We start from the raw sequence: 25289 nt of genomic DNA, 5'->3' as shown, positions 1-25289 counted from the left end.
GAGGCTGCCCACTATCAGTTACTCTTTGTTTCTTCCGTGTTGCATATATGCTTTTCTGTGAGTCGGAATGATGACTAAGTATTATTTCCCATGTCAGGTTAGCACAGCAGGGCATTCGCAGAAGGCAACTGAAAGATGCCAGCCCCGTCTAATACAGGTGTTCTCTGCTTTAAGAAAAACCCTAAGTATAAAAATTAGAGCTAACAAAAAATAAATAGAATCAAAGAATCGAAGACAGCAAGGAGGTACTTAAGGCCCATCTAGTTGCATGACATAATTTCACAGATGAGGAAGCTGAAATGTAGAGACACGAAGTGGTGTGTGTCACGGGTCTGTGGTCATAGCCCAGTTAACGGCTCAGGAATAGGACTAAGGTCTGCAGCCGGTTGGGTGCTTTGCTTTACTCCATTTCACCTGCAATGTGATCGGATTGACACTGACTCTTCAGGAAGACCGCCACTGTGTCCATGAAAGCATTCTCTTCTAGCAAAGGAGGGGATCTGAAAGCAGCCCAGAGCGTGCCTGGTCCCAGCCTCACATACCTGCGGGCGTCCTCAGGTGCACGTGGCTGTCTGGAGACTGCTTTCTCTGAAGCTCCTGCCAGAAGCCCATCCGAGTTCTCGCCACCTCTGCCACTGCACACCTGTAGGCACCTTCATCCTCTGGGCCCACAGAGAAGATCTTGAGAGAGAAAGCCTTGGGGCCTGACTTTGAGACCTGGAGCTGCCCGTGACTTGCCCTCTCTTTGTAGTCATTCTTCAGGCCCAGGACTCCACCAGCATCCACTCGGGCAATTTCAATCCCATTGAAGAACCAAATGCCCTGAAGCTGTGGGTTGGGCCCACTTCCCATAACCAGGCAGACCAGTTCTAAGGGTGTCCCTTCAGCAAACGAGCTGTCAGTTGTAATGTTGACTTGAAAATCTCTCACTGGGAAACAAAAGCAAGACAGGCATTTAGAGAGCCCACCCATGTGTCCTTTCAGTACCAGAGAGATATGACACCCCTTGCGATACCACAGGGATCTCATTTTATGAGGGAGATCAGTTCTGCAGTGGCAGGTAAACCAAAGACATCCTAGAGTAAAAAATGGTCATGACTATTTCTTAAATCACCTGGCAAGGACAGCATATATGGTTTTCTGAATGCAAGCCTAGTCAGCAAGATGTATGCACAAATGTATGAAGTATGGAGTTGTGAATGCTTTCTCAATTAAAAAATAAACTATTTTATACTGAATTAAATATTATGTATATATAAAATCAAATATGTTATACTGAAGTGCTTTACATTGTGATTTCTTATTCTCCTTTTTGCCTGAGAATACCCAGTGGAATTTTCCTAAGTTCAAAGCACATGGGATATAGCTCCACAGAACTCACTGAGTGTCACTTATATATCTGAGGACAACAGAACAATTTTACAGAATGACACTCATCTTAAAAAAGAAAGAAAACTTCAATGATCCCAGTGAAGTTTAGCTACGGGTTTGTAATACACGATTTTGCAACCCATTTCTATTGGACCAAAGACCAGGAGAAACCAGGAATCACAGACAAGGTCTTTCTTCTTGCTTTGACAAAAATGCCAATGGATCATGAAAAGTAATACCATTCCTTCCAAGTGGGAAAAGGGGTCCGGCGGAAAGAAATCCCAGCGCTGACAAAGATGAGGCTTCATCTTTCCAGTTGGAAACTGGAGCTACTTTGAGGCCTGGTGTCTGTGGTGAGTGGGCTTTGGAGAGAGACGGGCCTGCCTTTGAATGCCAGCCCACCTCTCACCCACTGGGTGAGCTTAGGTGGAGTGTCCAGCATGTCTGAGGCTCAGGTTCCTCATTTTCAAAATGGGAGTCAACTACTTCCTCATAGGATGATCGTTAGGACTAAGGTAACGTAGGTAATGTGCTAACACAGCCTGGCAAAACTGGTAACACTGCTATCTCCATGGCTGGCTTGTGGGATGGATCTAACTGTTTAGCAGGTCTTATCTCACATCCAACCTATGGACAGAGCCCAAACCAAATGTCCTACATCTCCGCTATGCCTCCCAGACGACGAAAAGAAAATTTACTCAAACTTTCTAGCCAATGTTTCAGAGCCAACAAAGGGTTAGAAAAAAATAAAAACATCCCACAAGTACCCACTACCAATGTATTATATTAACGAATTGCCCGAGGAGATAATTACCTGTTGGCTGAATCCTCAGAGTGGTTTGATCTGTCTGCTTTTTTGTGATGAACGTCCAGGTTTCGTCTGGATCCTGAATCCATTCCATTGCCTCACAGAACAGCTGGCCTTGATCCGAGGGCTGGAGGCTCTCTATGGACAGCCTGAAGGTCGTGGCCCCAAGCTTGCTGAGCCGCACCTGGCCGGCTGCAAACCTCTCTGCATAAGAGGGCCCGGGGGTCAGCATAAAGTCTTTGGAGAGAGAAATAATCTTGGTGGCTTGGCTTCTTCCTCCATCCTGCATCAGGTACCAGGTGACAGAGAGGTGAGTATGTTGAGCTGTGGCTTTGGATGCCTCACAGGTGAGTTCTAATGGCTCACCTTCCTCTTTCCTGAGAGTCTGAGAACTCATGGTGGCAGAGAGGGTATCTGGAATAACTGGAAACAAAGAAATGATAATAATCTGATGGGCCCAGTGTTTGTCCAATGAACCTCCTTAGGCGGAGATGGTGCCCTGAACCACCACCTGCAAAGCACAGACTTTGAGGTGGTTTTTCACCAGCCATTTGCTTTCCTGTCCATATGCTTTCCCTATTGCCAGTGGGAACATTGGCATCTACGTATAGTTTATGGAACTTGGCAAAGCAAATGGCTCACTGATGTATTGATCCTGGCTTTGCTTCATCAGCATAGGCTATAACCAGGTTAACTACGCAGGGTATGGATTTAAAGGGAGAAAGCAGTGGGAGGCAGAAGACCTAGATTCTGATCCTCAATCCATCCCTATCTGACTACATGAACTTGGGCACCTCGTTTCACCTTCCTGGGCCATAAACTGCTCCTTTATAAGGTTCTGAAATAATCTGTTCTAATTTATCATTTAGAGTCAAAATGCAACCTTTACCAAAGTTTTGGTAACTATCTTACTATCTACCTTTTCATTCTTTTCTTTCTCAAATGAAATCACACAGCCTAAGCTTATGTGAAAGCAACGCTTAGATTTAGTTATCAATGAATATATTAATATCAATATTTCTGAGCATCTACTCTTGGGAGCTGTTTGCCAGGAGCTGAGATGAGCATTCTCTTCTCAAGGAGCTCAGGGTGTGGTGAGGGAGAAGGCATATAAATAGTCAATCACCACACAACCGTGTAAGTGCTAAAATAATGATATGAGTAGAGCATCAAGAGGAAACAGAAGTGGGAATACTGCCCAAGGCAGTCAGGATGGGTTCTACAGAGAAGGTAATATCTAAATTGGGTCCTGAAGTATGCATAGGAGTTTGCTAAGCTGAAATAGGGACGATAGAATTTCCAGGCAACAGGACAAAGTGACAATTGCAAGGACTAAGACCCTCTTCTCATGGGTAAATATGCTAGAGAATGAGAGTTTGAGGATAATCATTTCTAAGTTAATGATTTATCACCTATGACATTAATACCAGCTCTCTTACCAAGTCACTGTTTTGCCTCTCGCAGGTCTGTCTAATGCTATTGCTGTTACCAACCTACGGATAGCTGTCGAGTGGATGAGGCCTCGGGAGAACCCCACACCATGTAAATCTTTATGGCAAAGATGATTGAGAAAAATGAATCGATGGTTTTGGAGAATATGAGATACCCACTTGTGACAAATCTCCAAAATATCCAGAGAACTAGATAGGCTCTTTTCCCAAAGCAAACGGAACAATATAAAACCACATCACATTGCAAGGCATTGTGACCATAGAGACTCTGCCTTTTCAGGGGCTGGCTAGCGGGCGTGCACCAACTGCTTACCAGTTAGATTGGTCTTTGCACTGTAACTCCCATAGTATTTCGCATCCGTGTTCGGTGTGTGGCACTCATACTCCCCAGCATCCTTCATTTGGAGCTCTGAGATGTGCAACAGGACTGAGTTGCCCTGGATCCTCTCCACGTAGATTTTTCCATTTCGCACCCGCTGCCCATACACTGCGTAGGAGAAATCAGCATCCTTGGTACTAACGATCTGAACCTCCTGGGTCGGGGCTGACGGCAGGTAAATAGACCACTGGAAATGCTGCTCAGAGGGTCCCTGGTGGCCAGTGACCTTGCAGCTGATGCTGACAGGGTAACCTTGAGCTCTGAACAGCGGCCCTTTCTGAACTGTTACTTCTCTTTGGCCAATGCAGAGCTTAGCTTGCAAGGAGGAAAAAGAAAGGGGAATAAAAATAGATTAGCACTCCAGTTCCCAATGTACCACATTATGTAGCTCCCTGTGTTACAATTCCGGCAAATGAGATCACAGGTTATTAGCTATCATCAACTCAAATGTTCAACATCTTCAGGGCGAGCAGTGGTGGAATGGCTTGATGAGTTAATTGTTCTTTTGTAACTTTAACTTCCATAGGAATCGCCAGTCTTTTTTTAAAAAGCCTAGTTTCATCAATGTAACATGACCACTTCTATAAAACATCTGCTAATCTAAGTGTACTTATTTTAAAGCAAATACAATGTACGGTGATTCACCTCTTACATTAATTTATGGGAAAATTCAACATATATTTCCTCACGCTTCAAATTCCGTATGGCAGTTACCACACAAGTTGTCGCCGGAGCAGCGAAGTCTACAGCTTTGCCTTTAGTGCCATGATTTTTCTTGCTGGTTGGTCGGAACCTATTTGTAACTTTTGGGCAAGTCTGATGTAAGACTAGCTACAATGAGCATCAGAAGAGGCAGTGATTCTTTCTAAACTGCAGAGGTATTTTTATGTTTTGTCGTTCCTTAAAGAGCCACTATAGCATTACCCAAAAGCTTTTCATGATAGATGGCTATGAAGTCCACTAGGTTCTGGGCTCAGAATTTATTTTAGTTCTGTTCTTACCAAAAGTTTTCAGTTGGGACCACTAGGGCATGTTTTCTATTGGAATAAATCTCAAATATTAGGTCTAAAGGAGAAAACATAACTAAATGGTAACAATTTCATTTGACAGATTTTTAAAACCAAGCATTTTTCAGAAATCAAAAAGTATATGTTTCCTCGTTATGATTGATATCGCAGGCTAGTTCATTTTGTGTTACAGAAGGAGAAAGACAAAGGACAGACATGGCACAGTGCGGGCCAGGTCCTTCACTTGGGGCCCAGGGCCCAGTGGAAGGGAAGACAGGGTTGAAGGATGTCAGAAGGGCCCACGAGGGAGTGGCTGCTAGTGTCACGGAGTTAACAGAATAAAGTTCATAAGAAGATGTGGAAGAGGCAGAAAATCTGCTGGATTTTGTGACTTCACGAGGACAAAGAATAAAGGAGACTAGAGTGGAAAAACATGTGAGGGAAAGGAAAAATGACATGACAGGGACCATTCTAAAGCTGAGCATGGGAATTTGGGATGAAATAAAAATAATTCTAAGGAATTGAAGGGGGCCTACCAAAGAAAAAAAATTGCAGAAAGGGTAAGTGGTCACCTGATGCGGAAACTAAACATCGCATGTGTATGTTCCATCTAAAACTGGGAAGCAAACAAACCAACACCAACCAACCGGTCAGCCAGCCACACACGTTTCTAGTAATGATTTGAAAATACACAAATTCATTCATAATCCCAATTAATGTGGCATATGTATATCATGCTCTTTTTGTAATAAGTATCTAGGAATAGAAGTTAGACCATATCAGAAAAATTTAAATTATTACTTATAAAAAAGTTAACACTCCAGAGGGTTTCAAACTCCACTTTTCAGTATTGCCATCTTAGAGAAGTGTGTACACCAGGCTATGTGTAAAAGAATATTCATAGCTGCACTATTTGTTAAGCCACAAATAAGAGACAACCCATATGTTCGCCAACAGTAGAATGGATTAACTGTGGTATATTTATAAAATGGGATATTATATAGAAATAAAAATTAGCAGATTACAAGTATTTGTAATAACATGGATGACTATGTTCAATGAAAGATGCAAAAACACTTTTGAATCCTGTTGACTACATACAGAATGATTCTACTATCTATAAATTTTAAAACAGGCAAAACCACACTGTGTTGTTTAGTGATGCATCACATAAAGGGTAAAGTCATTTTAAAAAATGCCAGAAAGTTGCTTTCGTGAAAGTCAGGAAGGTGATTGTGTAGGGGAGTGCTTATGGCCTCACGGGGCACGCTGCAGGGTGGGCAGCTGGTGCTTCTAGTATCTTATTTCTTTTCTTTTCTTTCCTCCTTTCTTTTTTTATTTGTTTTTTTTTTTCTTCTTTTTTTTTGGACTACAGGCACACACCACCATGCCTGGCTAATTTCTTTCTTTCTTTCTTTCTTTCTTTCTTTCTTTCTTTCTTTCTTTCTTTCTTTCTTTCTTTCTTTCTTTCTTTTTTTTCTTTCTTTCTTTCTTTCTTCTCTTTCTTTCTTTCTTTCTTTCTTTCTTTCTTTCTTTCTTTCTTTTTTTTTTTTTTTGTAGAAATGGGGTCTGGCTTTTGCTCAGGCTGGTCTTGAACTTGCCTCAAGCAATCCTCCCACCTCTCCCTCCTAAAGTGCTAGGATTACAGGCATGAGCTACCCCAAAAGCCTAAGTAAAGGGTTGAGGAAAGGGTTCAAAGGGTTTCAAAGGGTTAAGAAAAAACTTCCAGCTTCCCCTTCATAAACTCTGGTTACTAGATCTGCAAATACCTAATCCATGGCTATCTCCATTGTTTCTCAATGCCTCCTGCAAATGGCTTACCTGGGGAGAGCTCTGGGCTAGAGATGTAGGATAGGTCAGTTACATGCAAGCATTAGGAAGTGTTAGGGAATATAAGGAAGAGGGGCTAAGGAGATTACCAGGGAATCTCTCTATTTAGGGGATGGGTTGAGGAACAAAACCTACAGAAGGAAGGTTTGGGGGGTAGAAGGGCAGCCAGACACAGCAGCTTGGAAACCAAAGGAAGCAGAATGTTCCTATCGGAAAGGGCTTGTCCGGACGGCCAAAGGCTGCTGAGAGGTAGGGGCCTTTGAAGGGAGAGAAAAATCCTTCTACTGTGATGATGAGGATGTCCATGGAGATCTTTGTAAAAGTGATTTCCATAGAGCAGAGGCAGCAGTGCCCAGGGTAAGAAGTGACTGCAGGAAGTATAAACACTTCAAGAAGTTTCATGGAGAAGGGAACGAGAAGACCAGGGTGGCAGCTGGAAAGAGTAGCTGGGTGAGGAGAGGTGGTGAGGGGCAGGACGGAAACTGAGTGAAGGCAAGGAGAAGGATGAGTGGAGTACGGTCCTCGTAGAGGTGTGAGGTCAAGGAGAGACTGGAACGGTGCTGTGCTATGGCCTGAAGGTCTGTGCCCTCCCCAAACTCACATGCTGAAACCTGCCCCCAACGGTGATGGTGTTAGGAGGTGGGGCTTTGGGGAGTGATTAGTGCCCTTTTAAAAGAACCCAGAGAGCCACTCGTCCCTTCTGTTATGTGAGGACATAGCTAGAAGCTGCCGCCTATGTGGAATGGGCCCTCAACTGACGGGCCCATGGGTCTTGGGACTTCCCAGCCTCCAGAACTGTGAGAAATAAATTCCTGATGTTTCTCAGCTACCCAGTTTATGGTATTTTTGCTATAGTCGCCCAAACAGACTAAGACATACAGCTTTCTCAAGAAAGTGGAAGAAATGGTGTGGAGGTTTCAGAAGCATTTTTGAGGTGGGAAGAAATGACTGACAAATATCAGTTCCAACAGCTGTGCCTTGGAATCATATACTCAAAGCATTTTATTTTAAATATCTTCTCTGTGGGCTGTTGCAAGTACATATCTCTCTTCCTCCTAAAGAGTAAAATACCTATAAGGACTGTGCTATTGTTTTCTCTTTTCATGGACAGAGGGTTAGGTGCCTTTGAACAGTGGCTCAAATTCTTGGTGGCCAGTGAGTACACAGCTTGGGCACTGATACGCTAATGCTGGAATCATGCTTTCAAAACATAAAAAATTCTTCAATGGCATTGGCCTTTTTGAAAAATATCACTGGAATTGTCAAATTTACCATTGCAGTATTATTTCAATGGAAACTATTAGGTTGAACCACACAAAATGGCCCATGTTTGACTATTTTTGATACCAAAACCCCAGCAATTTCAAATAATTCTACCTTATAGAAAACCTACCTAGAAAACAGCCAACATAATAAGCAGCTTCTCTTTCTTTACAGATTCAAAAACCCTATATGATTGGAGGCTGAGATAGCTCCCATCCATTTCCAAAAGTGGAATCTTTTTTTTTTTTTTTTATGAATGCAATCACTGTAAGACAAACAGCCCCTCACCCACCCCTGCCATGTTAATGGCTCAGATTTGCAGGGTGGCTCCTTAGGATGAGGGGTGGTAGATCATGCAGACCGAGCTAACTGCTAAGTCCAAGATCTCATTTACCCATGATATTAACCTCATTCAGCACCATATTCTAACAGGATTATTCAGTCCTTATATGTATAGAAAAAAATAAGTTGGGACAAAGTATACACTTGTTAAACAATATAATTGATCAATTGAATATCATTTAATTAATTTCCTTTGTTTCCTCTCTATATTTGTAATGGTGAATAACAGGCTTCCAAAGCTTTTTCAAGTTACTTCCTGATGTATTGTTCACATAGAAATTGTGATTCTATAAAAAATTAGTGCTTGGGATGAGTCAGAATGTAGAAGAAATAAATATATAACCAGTTTAAGTATCTGGGATTTTTTGTTTTGTTTTGCTTTGTGTTGTTTGAGACAGGGTCTCATTCTGTTGCCAGGGCTAGAGTGCAACGGTGTCATCACAGCTCACAGCAACCTCAAACTCCTGGGCTCAAGCCATCCTCCTGCCTCAGCCTTCTGAGTAACTGGGACCATAGGCACATGCCATAATGCTGGCTAATTTTTCTACTTTTTATAGAGATAGGGTCTTGATATGTTGCTCAGGCTTGTCTCAAACTCCTGGCCTCAAGCAATCCTCCCACCTTGGCCTTCCAAAGTGCCAGGATTATAGGCCTGAGCCTCTGCGCCCAGACTACGTAATTGTTTAAAAGAATTAAGAAAAAGCTTCCTCTTTTTGAACTTTGGTTACTACTTTTGCTTCCCTAGGCCTTCCAGACTACTTATCAAAAAAAAAAAAAAAAAAAAAAAAGAGAGAGAGAGAGAGACAGAATTTGCAATTCCCTGAATTATTGCACAATGTAAACCTAGTTTCCCCCTATGCACAAGGCAAATTTACACTCCAAATGCACAAAACACATACACTTGAGAATCACACTCAAGCAACTGAACAGAACAAAGAGAAACACACCAGCCTCCCAAGGATCCCAGCAGTGCACCTATCCATCAACACCTGCCCAGCCAGTCTGGCCGACGTCCGTCCCCCCAGCAAGTGGTCCTAGTAACTTCCACTGCAGACTGCCTCTCTCTCCACCAGGCCCCAGATCTGATCCTTGCCTCATATTATCCTATATCCCTTGAGATATGAACCTGGTTCAACTCAACCAGTGTTTATTAAGCAAACCCTTTGTGCTGAATGCTGTACTTCTTTAATTCTTTAGCCACAGCCCTGGTCACACCGATTATAGCTGGGTTTACTTCCTCCGTCATCCCAGCCTTTCTGGTCTCTGCAGTAACTCACTCTACCCAGTCTCTCTAAAGCAAAAGTTCTTTTTTCTTTTCTTTTCTTTTCTTTTTTTTTTTTTTTGTGATACAGTCTTAATCTGGCACACATGCTGAAGTGTACTGGCATCATCATACCTCACTGCAGCCTCAAACTCCTGGGCTTAAGCTATCCTACTGGCTCAGCCTCCTGAGTAGCTTGGACTACAGGTGTATGCCACAATGCCTGGATAATTTTTTTTTTTATTTTTACTTGTTTGTAAAGAAGAGGTCGTGCTATGTTGCTTAGTCTGGTCTCGAACTCCTGGCCTCAAGCAGTCCTCCTGCCTTGGCCTCCCAAAGTGCTAGGGTTATGGACATGAGCCACCGTACCTGACTTCATGCAAAGTTCTTAACCCTGTGTACATATAGGATGAAAGGGTCCATAGACTAGCGTGAAAAAACACTCCTACATCTTTATTTTCATTAACCTCTAACAGAAACTTAGAATTTTCTTCGGTTATGAATATAGACAACAATGCACAGATATTTTCACATCACATTACAAATGTTACAGATACATTGAAATATTATTCATACTCATCAGTACTTTGAAGTTTGGTGCATTATAGACCTACCTCTAGATTCTGTTATGTAATGCATAAAGAAGTAAATAAATTACTTCATCACAATACATTAAACATATTTTGGTAACTATTTTAATATGACTGATTTTTCTCTATAACCCTGTGCATTTTATTTTATGCACTTAAAAAATTATTCTGAGATGGGGTCTATAAGCATCACCAGATACTCAAAGAAGCTGTAGCACATACATGCAAAAAAAAACCCCTGCTACCTGCTCTACTTGGTCTGAAACTATTTCATTCCCTGCCCAATTCATCTGATTCTCCCTTCTACCTCCAAATTTCTCCTTCCTCTACCCTGTTATAACATATATAAATGCTCCTGGGCCAGGTAAGGCCCTCTACATGGCCCTCAGCAGAACCAAATGAATCTTCCTGTTCCCTTCTCAGTCTGTCAGTAGCAAATTCCCACTTTGGCTGGCAGGTAAAATTCAGAACCTTCTTGTAGTTTGTCTGCTAAAACTACTAAGTGCTCTCATCACCTTTTCCCCCATCCAGCCACATCCCCAAGGCATATTTATATAATCAAACTCTAACATCTGGCAAACCTTGAGTCCTCCCCTCAGTCTGGGAAGCAAAGTCTTTTACTCTCTCTTGGGATGGTCAGCCCAGGAAGATTAGGGAAAGCCAGGGCTAAGCAAAACTGGCAGATCTGGCAACACAGACAAATGTAAAAAAAAAAAAAAAAAAACCAAACAAAAAAAACAGTTGCATCATCTGCAAGGAACCCAACCAAGCATTGCACCTCCTAGAACTCAAGGATGTCTAGGTAAGCCAAGAATTGTCATCAGTAAGTTAGAAAGCATCGCCAACATTAGAAATACATGGCATAGTTGTTCCCATAGAGAACAAATTGTCCCACTCCATCACCCAGCAGGCTCCAGGCGACCAGCTCCTGCGACAATGGAAACATTCAGGATTAGGAAACTTACTCACAAAGAGAAAGAAAGATGCCACATGTGAGATGCCTGCCATTTGGGCCAGCACAGGCCTTTCCCGTCCCGGCACTGTGTCACTGATGTTGCTCAGAAGCTGAATGACAAGTGCTGTGCTCTCACGCAAAGGTAAAGAGGAAGCAATAGTGTGGTTTTCAGCCACTGAGAAACACAATGGCTTGCAAAAAGCAAAACTGGTTGCATTATACCGTTCTTTGCTAATCACACAAATTTGGGTGTGAAAAGGGTATCTTCATGGTTTAGTAAACATATAAAGATAAAAATGAGAAAAGATGGGCCTCATCCTGCCTCTGTATGTGTCATTTGGTAATGATGAGGGAATTTATGTAAACAGAATAAATAAACAAAGCAACCAAAGCTTTTCTCTTCTTGGCCCATATCTCATCTTCCATCTTGGGAGAGGAAATGAAATAAGGGTCCCTGGACCCATATGAAACTCAGGTGACATGTGGTGGTGGTAAAGATGACAGGCTCTTAGAGTCAGGCTGCCTCAGTTTGCACACAGATTCTACTTTTAGTAGCTGTGCAACCTTAAAAAAGCTATTTAACATTTTCTAACCCTCATCTCTAAAATAGGGCTACTAATAGTGTGTGCCCCGTGTGGCTGCTGTGAGAGCTGAATGAGCCAATTCATGTGAAGCACTTAGAACGATGTCTGGCGCACAGTAGGTGCTCAGTGAATATTCGCTTCCATCATCACCATCACGAGACATGTAAGTAAATCTCCATCTGCTCAATGTGGGCTGGCAGCAAGGTGGCAGAAGAGTGCCTAAATACTACAGTTGGCCCTGAACCTGGGCCAATTTAACACCACTCCAGTCCTAGAGTTCTCAGGAAGCTTCCATTAAATCAGATGATCACAGTGCAGTGTGGCAACCATCAGTGAGGCACCTAAAGTGGCCAGGGGGAAGCTGGTGGGCAGGAAGGGGTGGATTGGGCATGGATTGGGCTGGGTCAAGTGAGTCAATGAGTTGTCTAGGGAGGAAGAAGGCCAAGGAACAGCTGGGGAGAAACAGTCTGGCATGGACAGTGACACACAGGCTGTACCCTCCTGTTGGAAGAAAATTTGAGGCTGGTGTGAGAGGAGAGGGTCTACCCTATCCATGTAGGCTGGGGCAGATCTTCGTGGGCTTTGCATGCCAAGCCTAAGAGCTTGGCTTTTCCCTTGAAGAGGAGAGGGGCTTGTTAGGAGGGTTTTTTAGCAGGAGTATAGTCTGGTTGGGTTTTCCTTTTAAATTGAATTCCATTACTTGTGTATTGCCAACTGGTAGAAAAGTGAAGGCAGAAGACAAGGGTAGAAGCAAGAAGACCAGTTACAAGGCTTTTGTACTTGTCTGTATGAGCAGTGATGAGGACCTGGACTAGGGCATTTAAAATAAACACGGAGAAGGGATAACTAAAACAGTTAAATGCTTGCCGAGTATGCCCTAAACAGTATGCACCCTCGCAGGTGCTAGAGCTCCACACATAATGAAAGTATAGCCTTGCTCTTAAGGGTCGTCTGTTTGTGAGGATGGAGTATGGTGGAGGTGAGTGGGAAAGAAGGAAGAACGTGATTATCACCCAGGGGGAACTAGTGAAAGCTCCCAGCAGACACACAAGTAAAGAGATAAGACACATATTGGAAAGAAGGAGAGGGCATATCTAATTTGAGGAGCATGGGAAGCCAGTAAAATCTTCAGGGGAAAGGTGACCTTTTAAGGTAAAATTTCTTTTTATAGTGGGAGTTATAGTAGAATAGGGTAATATTCTATAAACTCAGGTCTGGAATCCTTTAACTTCACTCATTCATTCATCTATCTATCCATCCATCTACCCATCCGTGTCTCTGGCTTTATTCATTAGCAATGATACCTAACAATTAGCCCCCCAGTGCCAGTCAACCTACAAATATTAAAGTCTTAAGTGAAAGATTCTATACTTCTAGGTATCTTTTCAAGGTACTATGCAAGGCTTGGGTGATAGAAGAAGTATAAAAGGGCCCCTGCCCTGCAGGAACTTGGAATCTAGAGTTTAATAAACAACTGCAGGTAAGAAACAGTAGCCATGAAAGGCAACATGGGTCAGGTATCCAATTCATGGCTCAAGCAAGAAATACCCAAGAGTTAATAGGCTGGAGAGATAGGGGCAATCACAGTAGGTTATTCAGGAAAGATTGGTTTTAGGTAGATCCTTGGAGATGTGATATGAGTCAAATAGGGAGGAGAGGGCAGGACATTCCAGAAAGGAGAAATAAAATGTACAAAGGCAGAGCAGGAATGAGCAGACAGTATTTAAGGAACAATTAAGGGGAAGCTTGCCTGGAATGCAGATTTCAAACTACCTCTTTAGGTTGCTAACTGCAATATCAGTGGAGCTTAAATTACAAGAATTTGTTCACCATTTCAGTTGCAGAGGTCATAGGTCACAGCCATGCACCAACATTTTAAGCAAATGTACTCTATTGGTTAGCTACTGCTGTGTAACAAATGATCACAAAACTTTGGTGGCTTATAACAGTAAACATTTATTTTTGCTGGCAAGCCTTTGGGTCCGCTGGGTGGTTCTGTTAATGTAGGTGTGTTTGCTCATTTATCTGTGGTCAGCTGACAGGTCTAGGCTGGTCTAGGGCGGCCTTGGCTTGGACAACTTGGCTGTCCTCTATGCGTCTCTAAGATCCCTCTGGCACATTTTCATGTTAATGTCAGGGGTGCAAAAGAACTAGTGGGAACACACCAGCACTTTAAAAAATTTCTACTTACATCATGACCACTAACATCCCACAAACCAAAGTAAGTAAGTAACCAAGAGATGGGTTCGTTAACAGATTCTGCCTCTTTATGGAGGGGAACTGCAAGGTGACAGAGCAAAGGAAGAGATAAAAACAAAAAGAAAAACAAAAACCCAAAATTGGGGCCATCAATGCAACCAATTTGCCATGTGCACTGAAAAGGGAATTATTTTAGAAATAAGCATTGGCCACAGAGAGGATCCTTGCCAATAAATAGAGTACCCTGTATCCATGAAATATACACAACCAACTTCTCATTCCTGGCTGTTGCCAAAATATTTTTTGTATTTCCACTTTAGCAGCTTTTTTCCTGCCAAAATTTAACATTGACAGGGTGATGTCACTTCTTTTCTGGAGGGAAAAAAGCACCTTTCTGTTGTCAAGGAAAATAAAGAAAGAAAGAAAGAAAGAAAAGAAAAAAATCGAGCTGGCAAGAGAGATAGTTATTTTATTACCTTGAGAATTACTGGATTGCAATTGTATCAGTTGAAAGGAATGTGAAAATGTTGTTCCTGATTCAGTTGGAGGGAGAGCGCCAATACTGGACAAAGCAACGAAGAATGTACTAAGGAAAAATTCTGTTCCAGTTTCTGGAATACTAATAAAAAGAAAAATTTTTTTTCAGGTTGACATGCTCCAATATTAGTTCTGCAGAATTAGAAGTTGCAGAAGTTGTGGCCTCCTATCACAAGCATTCAGGCCCAAGAAATATTTAAACAGGGACCTTTTGCACATCAGGCTCTGTGCAAGGCACTTCACACATAGAACTTTATAGAGTAGCTGATATCACTGTGTGGCAGGTATTACTGATCCTGTTTTACAGATGAGAAAACTGAGACTCAGAGACATGGACTAACCTATTCAAAATCTTATGGCCAGAAAATGGCTGGATTCTAGGCTGTCTTCTCACTTTTGGTTTGGTGCTCTGACAAACCGAGCTTGCTAGTCATGATTTTCGGAAGGCAGAGTAGAGGAAGTGAGAGGCTAGAGGATGTGGGGAACCTCTAAGGGGTCAGCAGGAAGCTGATCATTATTTTGTCCCTTTTCCCACTTGAGCTCTTAGAATTCAGGTCGAATTGACTACAAGTCCACAGGGCCCAGACGTGCCAATGTACAGGAGGCCTGCGGTTGAGCTTCACCTCTGTGTGTCTAGAACACCACGCAGCCACAGCCTGGGAAGGGACCACAGTGATCTCAGTCAACTCCCTCATACAACAGAGGGGGAAACTGAAGCCTTGAGCAGGCTTGGTTTTGACTTGGCCCCTGTGATGGAGAATGATGTCCAGGGGTCAACTCTGCAGCCTCTTTGCTCTTACTCCCCCTGGCCGGCTTCACCAGGAGCTGACAACTAGTTAGCCAAGGTTTTCAAGGTGGGTGACGGCTCCTCCCATCTGCGGGGAAAAGCATGAACTAGATTTCTACGTGCAGAAGCAAAGGCCAGGGCGTAGGGTGAGTGTGGGGATTAGGAGCAGGGCATGGGGAACAGGGCATGTTTAGCTTTTAGGTAGAAGAGAAAGAGAAACAGATGGGATTCCTAGGCCATCTCCTGTTTCTAAGTGAACACTTTCTTGGGAAGGGTTATTCCTTAAATTTCCTATGAAGTGTTAACTGACAACAAGCTCTAATTTAAAAAAGTTTGGGTGGGTGGTGGCTAGGCGCTCAGAATGGGCCTCAGAGGGGAAACAGAGGGGAGGGGACAGGAAGCTCCCTTAACCTGGGCTCTTGACCCCTCCTCCTCCGCCCCCCAACCCCAGGGACAGACACCCATCCACTGTTTTGCCTCAAGTGTCTCCCATCCTACTAAACAGCCAACTTTTTACCCTAGTTCCAAACCATCTCCTCTTCCCTCCCCTCTTCAGACTTCTGACAGTTTCCTGGTGTTGGGCCTTCTGTTTGATTTCCTGATTTTCACTGGCACTTCAGCCCACGGGAGTCTTGGCTTGAATCCACTTAGACTTCCAGGGTCACGGCAGAGGACACAGGTCACTTGGCTCAATCTTTCCGTGGTATCCGTTATGGCTGGCCATTGGCAAACCTGCTTGGAATCCTTTCCTTCCTCCTTGGATCCCACTCTCCCCCCAGGACTTTCCCTCATCCCTTTGGGAGCTCCTCTGCAGCCGCCCCCGAAGCTGTAGCTTTTGCAGAGTTGTCTTCAGCCCTTCTCTCCTGGTGCTGCTGCCTCTCCTTCCCTGTCTGTCCAGTGACAGTCACAGACCTTCAACCCACGTCTCCCTCCAGCGCCAGACCCGTATCTCGCGGGTGTTGAATACGTCCACTTGAAGGTCCTCAGGAAACTCAACCTTGAGTCTAAAACTGAAGTCATTGTTTTCTCTTTCACTGGTTTTGTTCATCGTGGTAGAGGGCACCAATGCCCACCCAGACCCATGGTTGGCCTCTATGCTCCACAACCAGTTATAAAGTCCTGTCAGTTCTCCCTAAAAATATTTTATGAATGAATTCTACCTGTTGCTACCACAACTGAGAGCTTCCATTTTTCATTTGGACTGATGAAGTCCCTTTGGTCTTCCAGCATTGTCCCTCTCCCTTACTCTGCTGCCAGAGTGATCTAAAACACAAACATAGCCAGGAACTCTCCAGATGAAAGTTTTTCAGTGGCTCCACAAATATTTCTAGAGGATCGAGTCCAAACTCCTTGACATGGCCTTTACGAGCTGGCCTTGGAAGTCTCCCACCACCCTGACCCTCAGCTTCCGCCCTTCATGAGTACGGAACCCCTTGCATTTCTCTGAATGGTGTCTTACCATTGTTTCCTCTTTAACTTTGCAAATGCTATCCCCTCTGCTTAGAATCTTGCCTCATCCCTACCTGGCAAACTCCTATTCGTTAAAAAATTTTAAGATGTGGGCTTGCATTTCCTGTGTGAAACCTTTCTTGACACTTTGGGTAGAGATCACCACTCCCTCTCGTCTGTGCTGCCAGTGACCTGATACAATTTTACTTATTATACGGTAATAAAACAAAGTATTTACATGCTTCTCTCCCCTTTAAGACTATAAATTTCACAAACGCAGGGGCTAATTCTTACTCCTTTTTCTATCTATTCAATAAATACTGAAAGCCTGGAATATTTAGGCACCAAAGCTAGTGTAGTGATTTAGACTTTGATTATGATTTAGACATAAACAGACTTTGGAGTCAGAAAGATTTGGGTTCAAACCTTGAACAAATTACTTGATTTAAGTAATTATTAATAATTAATTACTTATTGACAGTAACAGTAGAAACTCTCTTATCTGACACAATTAGGAGAATTGTCGATCAATTAAGAGAACTTGTTAGGTAAAGTCAGGAATCATAAAAGGCTCCTAAGTGTCTTAGACATTTTATTTTTGTCCTAAACCATATATTCGTTCACCGATCTCTTGACACAGGCCGAAACCTTTCTTTTGAATATGAATCTGTTGCCTGAAATTGCTTACTGTTTTCTTGTACAAACTACACCTATAACTTTCTACAACTTTCAGGTTTGATTTCCTTAAAATGGAGTAAGATTTTAAAAAACATTTGTGAAGCCAGTCGAGTGAAGAATCTTTCCATGTTTTTGTTATCACTGTCCCCTACCCCACCCTCAAATCTTTTACAGTTGTTTTGTCCATACCTAAATTGACAGCATTTTTTTTAAGAAACCAGTTTGCTTCTATTGAGTCTTTTCAGAGAATTCACTGATATGTTTTTTTTATTGCGGCAAAAAACACTTAACATTAAATTTACCATCTTAACCATTTTAAATGCACAGTTTAGTGGTGCTAGGCATATTCACTCTGTCCTGCAACAGATCTCTAGAACGTTTATCTTGCAACACTGAAACTCTGTACTCACTAAACACTAATTTTCCCTCCCTCCAACTCTTGACAACCACCTTTCTACCTTCTGTTTCTATACTTTTTGACTACTTTAGATTCTTCATAGAATTATGAAGTATATGAAGTGGAAATATGAAGTGGAATTACACATATTTGTCCTGGTGACTAGCTTATTTCACTTGCCATAATGTCCTTGAGGTTCATCCATGTTGTAACACATGCTAGGATTTCCTTCTTTGTAAAAGCTGCATGATATTCTATTGTGTGTATGTGCCACATTTTCTTTATCTAGTCATCTGTCATTTGGGTTGCCTCTACCTCTTGGCTATTTTGAATAATGTTGTAAGGAACCTAGGTGTGCAGATATCTCTTTGAGATACAGCTTTGAATTCTTTTGAGTATATACCCAGAAGTGCAACTGCTGAATCATTTGGTAATTCTATTTTTTGATCCCCCATACTGTTTTTCACAGTGGCTGCACCATTTTTACATTCCTACCAACAGTGCACAAATGGTTCTAGTTTCTCCACATTCTCACCAATACTTGTTATTTTCTGTTCTTTTGAGAGTAGCCATCCTGATGCATGTCAGGTGATATCTCATTATGGTTTTAATTTGCATTTCTCTTATGATTAGTGATGCTGAGCATCTTTTCACGTGCTTTTTGGCCATTTGTATATCTTCTTTGGAGAGTAGTCTATTCAAGTCATTTGCCTATTTTTTAATCAGCTTATTTTGTTGTACAACGAAGTTCCTTACATATTCTGAATAGTGACCTCTTATCAGATATGTGATTTATAAATATTTTCTTCCATTTTGTAGGTTGACTTTTCACTGTTCAATGTTTCTTTAACATGCAGAAATTTTCAAGTTTGTGTATGTCATTATCTGTTTTTTATTGTGTGGCTCGTGCTTTTAGTGCCATATCCAAGAAATCATTGCCAAATCCAGTGTCCTGAAGCTTTCCTCCTATGTTTTCTTCTAGGAATTTTATAGCTTTAGGTCTTATGTTTTGGTCTTTAATCCACTTTGAGTTAATTTTTGTACACAGTGTGAGGCAGGGGTGGGGAACCTGTGGCCTCAAGGCTATATGTGGTCCTCCAGATGCCCAAGTGCAGCCCCTCTAACTGAATCCAAATTTCACAGAACAGACCCTATTGATAAAGGGATTTGTTCTGTGAAGTCTAGATTCAGTCAAAAGGCCACACTGAAGGGTCCAGAAGGCCACACTTACACTGTAAGGTAAGGGTCCAGCTTCATTCTTTTGTGATGTGGATATCCAGTTTTACCAACAGCACTTTTGACACTTCATTTTTTGTCATTCACATGTTGTTGGCTTACATACTGTTCAACAAATGTATATAATCATAGTACCCAGTACTGTTGGCACAAACAGGTTGGAAAATGCACAGAACAGAGTGGACTCAGGTGAGCAATCACGTCTCTGGGTGGTGCTGAGCTACCCAGATATACCCCAGTAGTCTACAAGACCCAAGTGTGGGGTGTATGTACTAATCCCATCTCTTTATTTTTCAAATTTTTTTAATGCTTTAACATTTGGGGCCTTGTGATCCTGGGCAGGCTGCCCCTGCAGGGCTAGCCAATTCCTAGTGCTATTCAAGGACGTATGGAGAGCATGCTCTTCATACACACACCAGCCAGTCCTGAGCCCACACCCTCCCCTCCTCCACCATCAGGACCACCACCCTCCTGCCCTAATCACCCCGGGTCAGGTAGCAGGTAACCAGGGACAGCCCCTGTGCCCCAGAGCCTGCTGAAATTATTCAGTTTGGCCATTGCTAAACCTGCTTGCCCTGCGTCCCCCATTCCTTCCTGGGAAAACCACAATAAAGGCTCTTGGCCGTGTGTTCTCCTCTCTCACGACTGACCCTGCAACCCCGTGCGGCCTCCCGTGGTGTGGCATGGTGTGGCATACCTCCTGCTCTTGGGACCTATAACAAATTCTTTTCAATGGCAATTGTCTCATGATCTGTTGACCCTGCCATAGCTAAATAATAATAAAATACACAATTTTACATGCATGTCATGCACACTGGTTTGTGGGTTAGAGGAAATGAGTGGCTATTATCTGAATGATCCAGTGACGTGGAGAACAGCTGAGAGAGCTTCTGCTGTAGCTTTCTTGGGGTGACTTGAAGATTGCAATCACATCTATGAGGTACTTGTCCTAATGCATGGCATAGTGTAACAATCCAAGTGTTAGCTATTGTCACAATTTGGTACTGGGGCCACGGCAGTGAGTGGTTCCTATCCTCATGCTATTTTCAGACCACCAGACCATGTGTCAGGATACCTTCATTCGGCCTAGAGGGGAGGAAGAAGCCCCTGGGGCCTGGAAGAGAAGTACGAGATGGACAGGTGGAAAGAGGGCTGGACAGAAGGTTTCTAGGCAAGCAAACAGACTGTGCCAAGGTCCATGGGCAAGTCAGTGGCAGTTGGCCTGTGCTTAGTACAACACCTGGGCACACAGTTTTTATTTTGTTTTTAATTTAATGCTATTAATTTACATTTACAACTTTAAATTTAAATTAAATTTAATTTAGACAGGAATGGGTTCAGAAATAGGGGACTGTATAAACCAGCTCTGACTGGGTCAGCATTTTGACACGAGTGGGGATCCTCCCAGTTCATTGGGAAGTATGACTGATGGGTCATTTCCTACAGCAGAGCACTAACTGCGCGTTTATAAAGTGCACGTACCTTCCCCAGGCCTGGCACAGTGCCAATCACTGGGCAATGATGGTGACAAGGACACAAACCCGGCCCCTGAATAACTCACAGCAGGAGGCAGTCCCTGAACAGGACACGAGAGACACTGAGAACACAAACGAGGCCGACGGGGGATTTCAACGGGGGAGGCCAGCCAAGGGCAGGCAGGGAGCTGGCGCACTCAGAGTGCTCACTCCTGTCCAAGCCCGCTGAAGACCAGTGGCCAGGGGAGGAGGATTGTCTTCATGTTACGGGGGCTGGTACCTTCTGGGCAGGTTTGGCTCCATACGGCATGATGAGTCAGAAAAATTGTTCTGTTCCAGTCACAATATGGCCAAAGATTTGGTGTTTGTTTCCTCATCCGCAGAGAGGAACTATTGTTCCTCTAATTTCTCTCCTTCCTGAGAGGAGTCCTGGAGGGTCATGAGAATTCCCCAAAAGACCAAGAGACCTTCCAAAAACAACAGGATCCCAGCCCGCACCTCTCTGCTTGGCAGGAACTTCAACATCGATCCCATTAAATCCATTTCTTCTTTATTGTTAGTGAAAATCTACAATGCTTTTATGGGATTCGAAGAGATCAGAAGATGCTAAAGTTGCAACTGGAATTTAGCCACAATCCCTCACGCTGAAGAGATGAAAGGATAACAGAGGCCAATATCAAGTTCCTGACACAACTTCAATTTAAATTAAACTTCCTTTAATGAAATAAAAAACAAATGGTGCATTGTATAATATTTGTGGTCACAGTATAAAACAATACAATTAGTTCATATAACATCAGATATGGACAAAAATACACAAGACCTTTTCTTTGTCTATGGAAAATTCTGCACATCCTATGTGCCACACTATAAAAGAAAGTCAACTTTTTTCTTCTAGTGATCTGCACACATATTTATCACTGAGAATTTGGTCAAACAGCGGAGGAGAACTTACCCAAATCCCAGTTCCCTTCTTCCTCTGTTGTCATCGGTGAAGCTAAAACAAAAACGTTTTTTAAAAGTAGCAAGTTTTGTAGTATTGCTTATTTTTCCTGCCAAAAAGGCTCAGTCTTTGGCTCACAGATGTCAGTGACAAAATCATGGCTGCAGGCAGTCTGCAAAGCAAGAAGCAAGAGCCACCAGGGGAACAGACAAAGGTCTGGGCAGGAGGGGCCTCCTGTACCAGGATCTCAGGAGCCCCGTGGAATGGGGGGAGGCCGGTGGCAGGGAGAGGGACACACAAATAAATACATTTCTAAATTAAGATTTAACCCAGTTGGTGAGTTAGAGTTCCACTGTCCCATGAAAAATCTGAAAAGCTGTTAGAAAGTCAGTTTGCGTTTTTCTTTTTTTTTTTTTTTTTTAAAAAAAGTGAAATGTGTATGTAAACATCACAAAGTAAACGATTTAAAGTAATTTCGAGGCTTCTATCCGAACATAGCTTAAGCTCTTTCTGGGGCTATTTTTAGGACTAGGAAAAAAACCCAAACTTTTATAAAGTTTCTTTTTGTTAAGAAGTGCAATTCCATCCATGTGAGACATGGCTGGGTCCTTCTTTCATTCACACACCAGTGCCGCTGGCAGGAACCTCTTCCAGAAGAGCACTTTGTGGGGAGCCCTATTTGGTACAACAAGAGTGCATCTCACACTTTAAAAATACACATTCCAGGCAAATTTACATGGCACAATGCCCTTGGCTTTCTCCTCCTTCCTCCCAGCCTCCAGGTGACTTGCAGTCTGGCCGGCCCACTGGACACAGGGCACATGGGTGGAGCTCAATGCTCAAACAGTCCAGCCTGAACTGCAGCAGCAGTTTGAAAGAGAGAGAGGTACACCTGTGAGCGCACGTCACTTCACACCACTGAGTGTCTGCTCTGATCCAGTCTGTGGTGTTACGTACACCTGGGGCCACCTGGTCACATCCAGAGCTAAGTACCTGTTCTTCCTTCTAAGAAGGGCCTGTGCCACAACAACCCTAGATCTTCTTTTAATAACTGCAAGGGCTCAGGGGGCACTGACTGTTACTAATACAGCACCTGTTATATTTGTTCTCTAATTCCCATTTGCATGATCGCCTGTGACCACCTCCTCTGAAAGAGCAGTTAGGAAATGACATGTAGAAAATACCCAATCTAGTGCCATCAAGGCCTGGTCCTCTTCCTCTGGTCACTCGGGCTCTGGTAGAGCGCACCTGCTGCCCATCGTCCTGCTGCAGGCTCTGGGCCCGGAATCCATCTGTGCTGCTACCATCAGCGCAGAATCTAGAGTTTTTATCACATGAAGGGTCCCCTGGGTAGGTGGGAATCTGCCTCCAGGGGTGACTTGGTGGTGAGTACAGAAGCAGTCGTGGGCAGTAGAGAGAGGGGGGCGTGGGGAATGGTGGGCCAGGAGGAGCACGGCTCATCCTGCCCATGGTGACAAAGAGCTGCACATGAATGGCCATCATTTTGTATTACTTTATTGCTCAAAACAAATGAATCTTTTTTCCCCTTTGGAAGACAGAGCAGTGTTAGATCCTTCGGAGCCAGGATAAAAGCACAGAGGATTGCAATTAGGGCATGAGTCACCAGCAAGCCTCAGAAAACCCCACTGGGAAGCTTCCAAAAGGCCAGTGCTGTACAGGGGGTGAGAGGCTCCAAGGGGAGCGCTTTTAAAGCAGCAGCAGAAGCCCTGGACGCGGAAGATGCCTTTCTGTCCACTGTCCTATTCCTGATGGGAGCAGCCGGGCAGAGCAGACTGCTCTCGACTCGCCTCTGTAGGCAACTCGCATCATGGTAAATTGCTGGGTTTCCTTCATGTCCTAATAGGAAAGCAAACGTACCACAAAGTATACTCTTTCTCACTAACCCCCTGCAGTGCATCTTAAAGAGACTTGAAGGACTTGAAAAGGTCATGGAAAATACATGGTTCTTCTGGGCAATTTGATTCCTGGAAGTCAGTCAGTCTTGCAAGCAGCAATTTGCCTTCATGTTACGGAGCCCAAGCAGCAGGTGAAGGACGTAGCATATCTGTGGGTCCCCCAGCAAGCCCCTCAGTGGCCAGCGCCTTTGCCTCCCACCAAGGGCAGGAGAGGGGAACGGTGGTGGCCTCTGCCGCCTAACACGCCCCTGGCACCATGGACCCTCCTGGCTCAAGCTGCATAAACCTAACTTCCCAGCATCCCTCTTCTGCTCTCCCTGGGGTCTCCTGAGGCCCAGTGGCCTCAGAACCATTGGAGTGAGTGTCTGCTCCTTTCCTCGTCCCCAACCTCCTCTTCCTTGCAGATCTTCTCACTGCCCTGGACAGAGGCGGCTGTGCATTTTTCTTTATCTTCATTCTTAAGGCTAAGGTGGCAAGATAAGGTGCTCGGTGGAGAGCCAAATCCTAGATTCCAGGGCTGCCACTTCAGCACTCTCACGTAAAAGAAATGGAAAAGGGGCAGAGGAGCCAAAAAAAAAAAAAAAAAAAAAAAAAAGCAATTTGGGCTCAATAAGAAATTGTATACTCCATTGTATACTCCAAGTTTAGATTTCAAATGTAGTCTAAACCCCTGAAAATAGGGGTGGGGTAGAGAAGTAAAAGCCACAGATCAGCCTTGGCACAGGCCTGTGTTGTCTCCAAGCCGGGGTGCAGGGTTGCATCTAGCGGCTCTCTCTGCCACACGCCTCCGCCATGGCAGCCGGCTCTCAGGCGGGCAGGCACGTCTCCCCCGAGATAAAGAACTCTGAATGCCGTCACCCCTTCCTCATCACAACCCCTCGAAACAAAGCCATTAAACATACACAAGTCGGAGGATCTATAAACCAGTGGGAGAAAAAAATTAGACGAAGGTTAACCATTAAAAAGCCGCAGCTGGGAAAACACACACTCGATTGTTATGTCAGAAAGTGCCGTGGGAAGAAGAGCCGTGTGCTGGTCAACGTGTCCGCGCTCAGAACTTGACATGCAGAAAGGGGAGCGCGCCGGGTCCCACCTGAGATTAGAGAGGACTGGTTTTTAGTGTAACACACTTCGCTTTAAAATGTCACTGTCCTCTTCTCGCCCCAATTGCTCCTAGAACGTCCCTCTGTCACTCCCTTCCTGGGCCAGCCTAGTCCATCTCCATCGACATGAGCCGGCGGCGCTCACGCCTGGTCTCCTGAACCTCCTTCTTACAGCACCAGTGGGAGCTGCAGTACCCGATGAGGCAGGACAGGAGCCCGATGGCAGTGGACAGACCGACGCCGATCAGCAGGGGGTACTTGAAGGCGTCCAGCACTGGGAGGGAGAGATCAAAGGGGAAGTGGTTAGTGCTGCAGGGAGGCCACCTTGGGGCGCCCCGCCTCCCTTCCCCGCAGGAGCAGGCTCTCCCAGAAGGATGAGACCTCACTCGTCCTGTACCCAGCACCTAGCACAGCGCGGGAGACAGGAGCAGCTCAGCCGTTATCTATCAAAAAAAAAAAAAGAGCAAATGTCTCCCCGCCCAGTTCTGTGGGGGGAATACAAACTGTAAAAAAGATTTCACTCGATGCCTTTGAATGTCAACTTGCTTTTTAGGGTTTTGGCAGGAGATTGATTTTTAAAAGTCAGTATAAGGGCATCGCACATTCGGCAGCAGATGCGTCCTTAAAAAAAACTGTGCATAAATCAATTCTATGCATCAAATAACTGAAGTGTACTAAGGGAGCTATTTTAAGTAACACTATAGTAAATTATCTAGCAAAGTGAATAA

General features: G+C 43.9%; 2 protein-coding genes across 2 annotated transcripts in view; both read right to left on the bottom strand.

Annotated features, from left to right (window-relative positions):
- Positions 1-23045, bottom strand: part of CD101 (CD101 molecule) — a 44062-nt gene extending 21017 nt beyond the window's left edge. Inside the window, exons 1-4 of the mRNA XM_076010408.1 lie at positions 22727-23045; positions 3944-4324; positions 2186-2602; positions 543-929 (exon numbers count right to left, since the gene is read on the bottom strand). Coding sequence (XP_075866523.1) covers positions 543-929; positions 2186-2602; positions 3944-4324; positions 22727-23045 — 1504 coding nt within the window. The remainder of the gene's footprint in view (positions 1-542; positions 930-2185; positions 2603-3943; positions 4325-22726) is intronic.
- PTGFRN (prostaglandin F2 receptor inhibitor) overlaps positions 21299-25289 on the bottom strand; it is a 73126-nt gene continuing 69135 nt past the window's right edge. The window contains exon 9 of the mRNA XM_012761825.2: positions 21299-24835. Coding sequence (XP_012617279.2) covers positions 24669-24835 — 167 coding nt within the window. The 3' untranslated portion in view covers positions 21299-24668. The remainder of the gene's footprint in view (positions 24836-25289) is intronic.

Source organism: Microcebus murinus, chromosome 2 (assembly GCF_040939455.1).
Source record: "Microcebus murinus isolate Inina chromosome 2, M.murinus_Inina_mat1.0, whole genome shotgun sequence".
NCBI classification, from domain to species: Eukaryota; Metazoa; Chordata; class Mammalia; order Primates; family Cheirogaleidae; genus Microcebus; species Microcebus murinus.
Note: the sequence above shows the minus strand (reverse complement) of the source record. Positions and strands in the feature narration are given on the sequence as shown.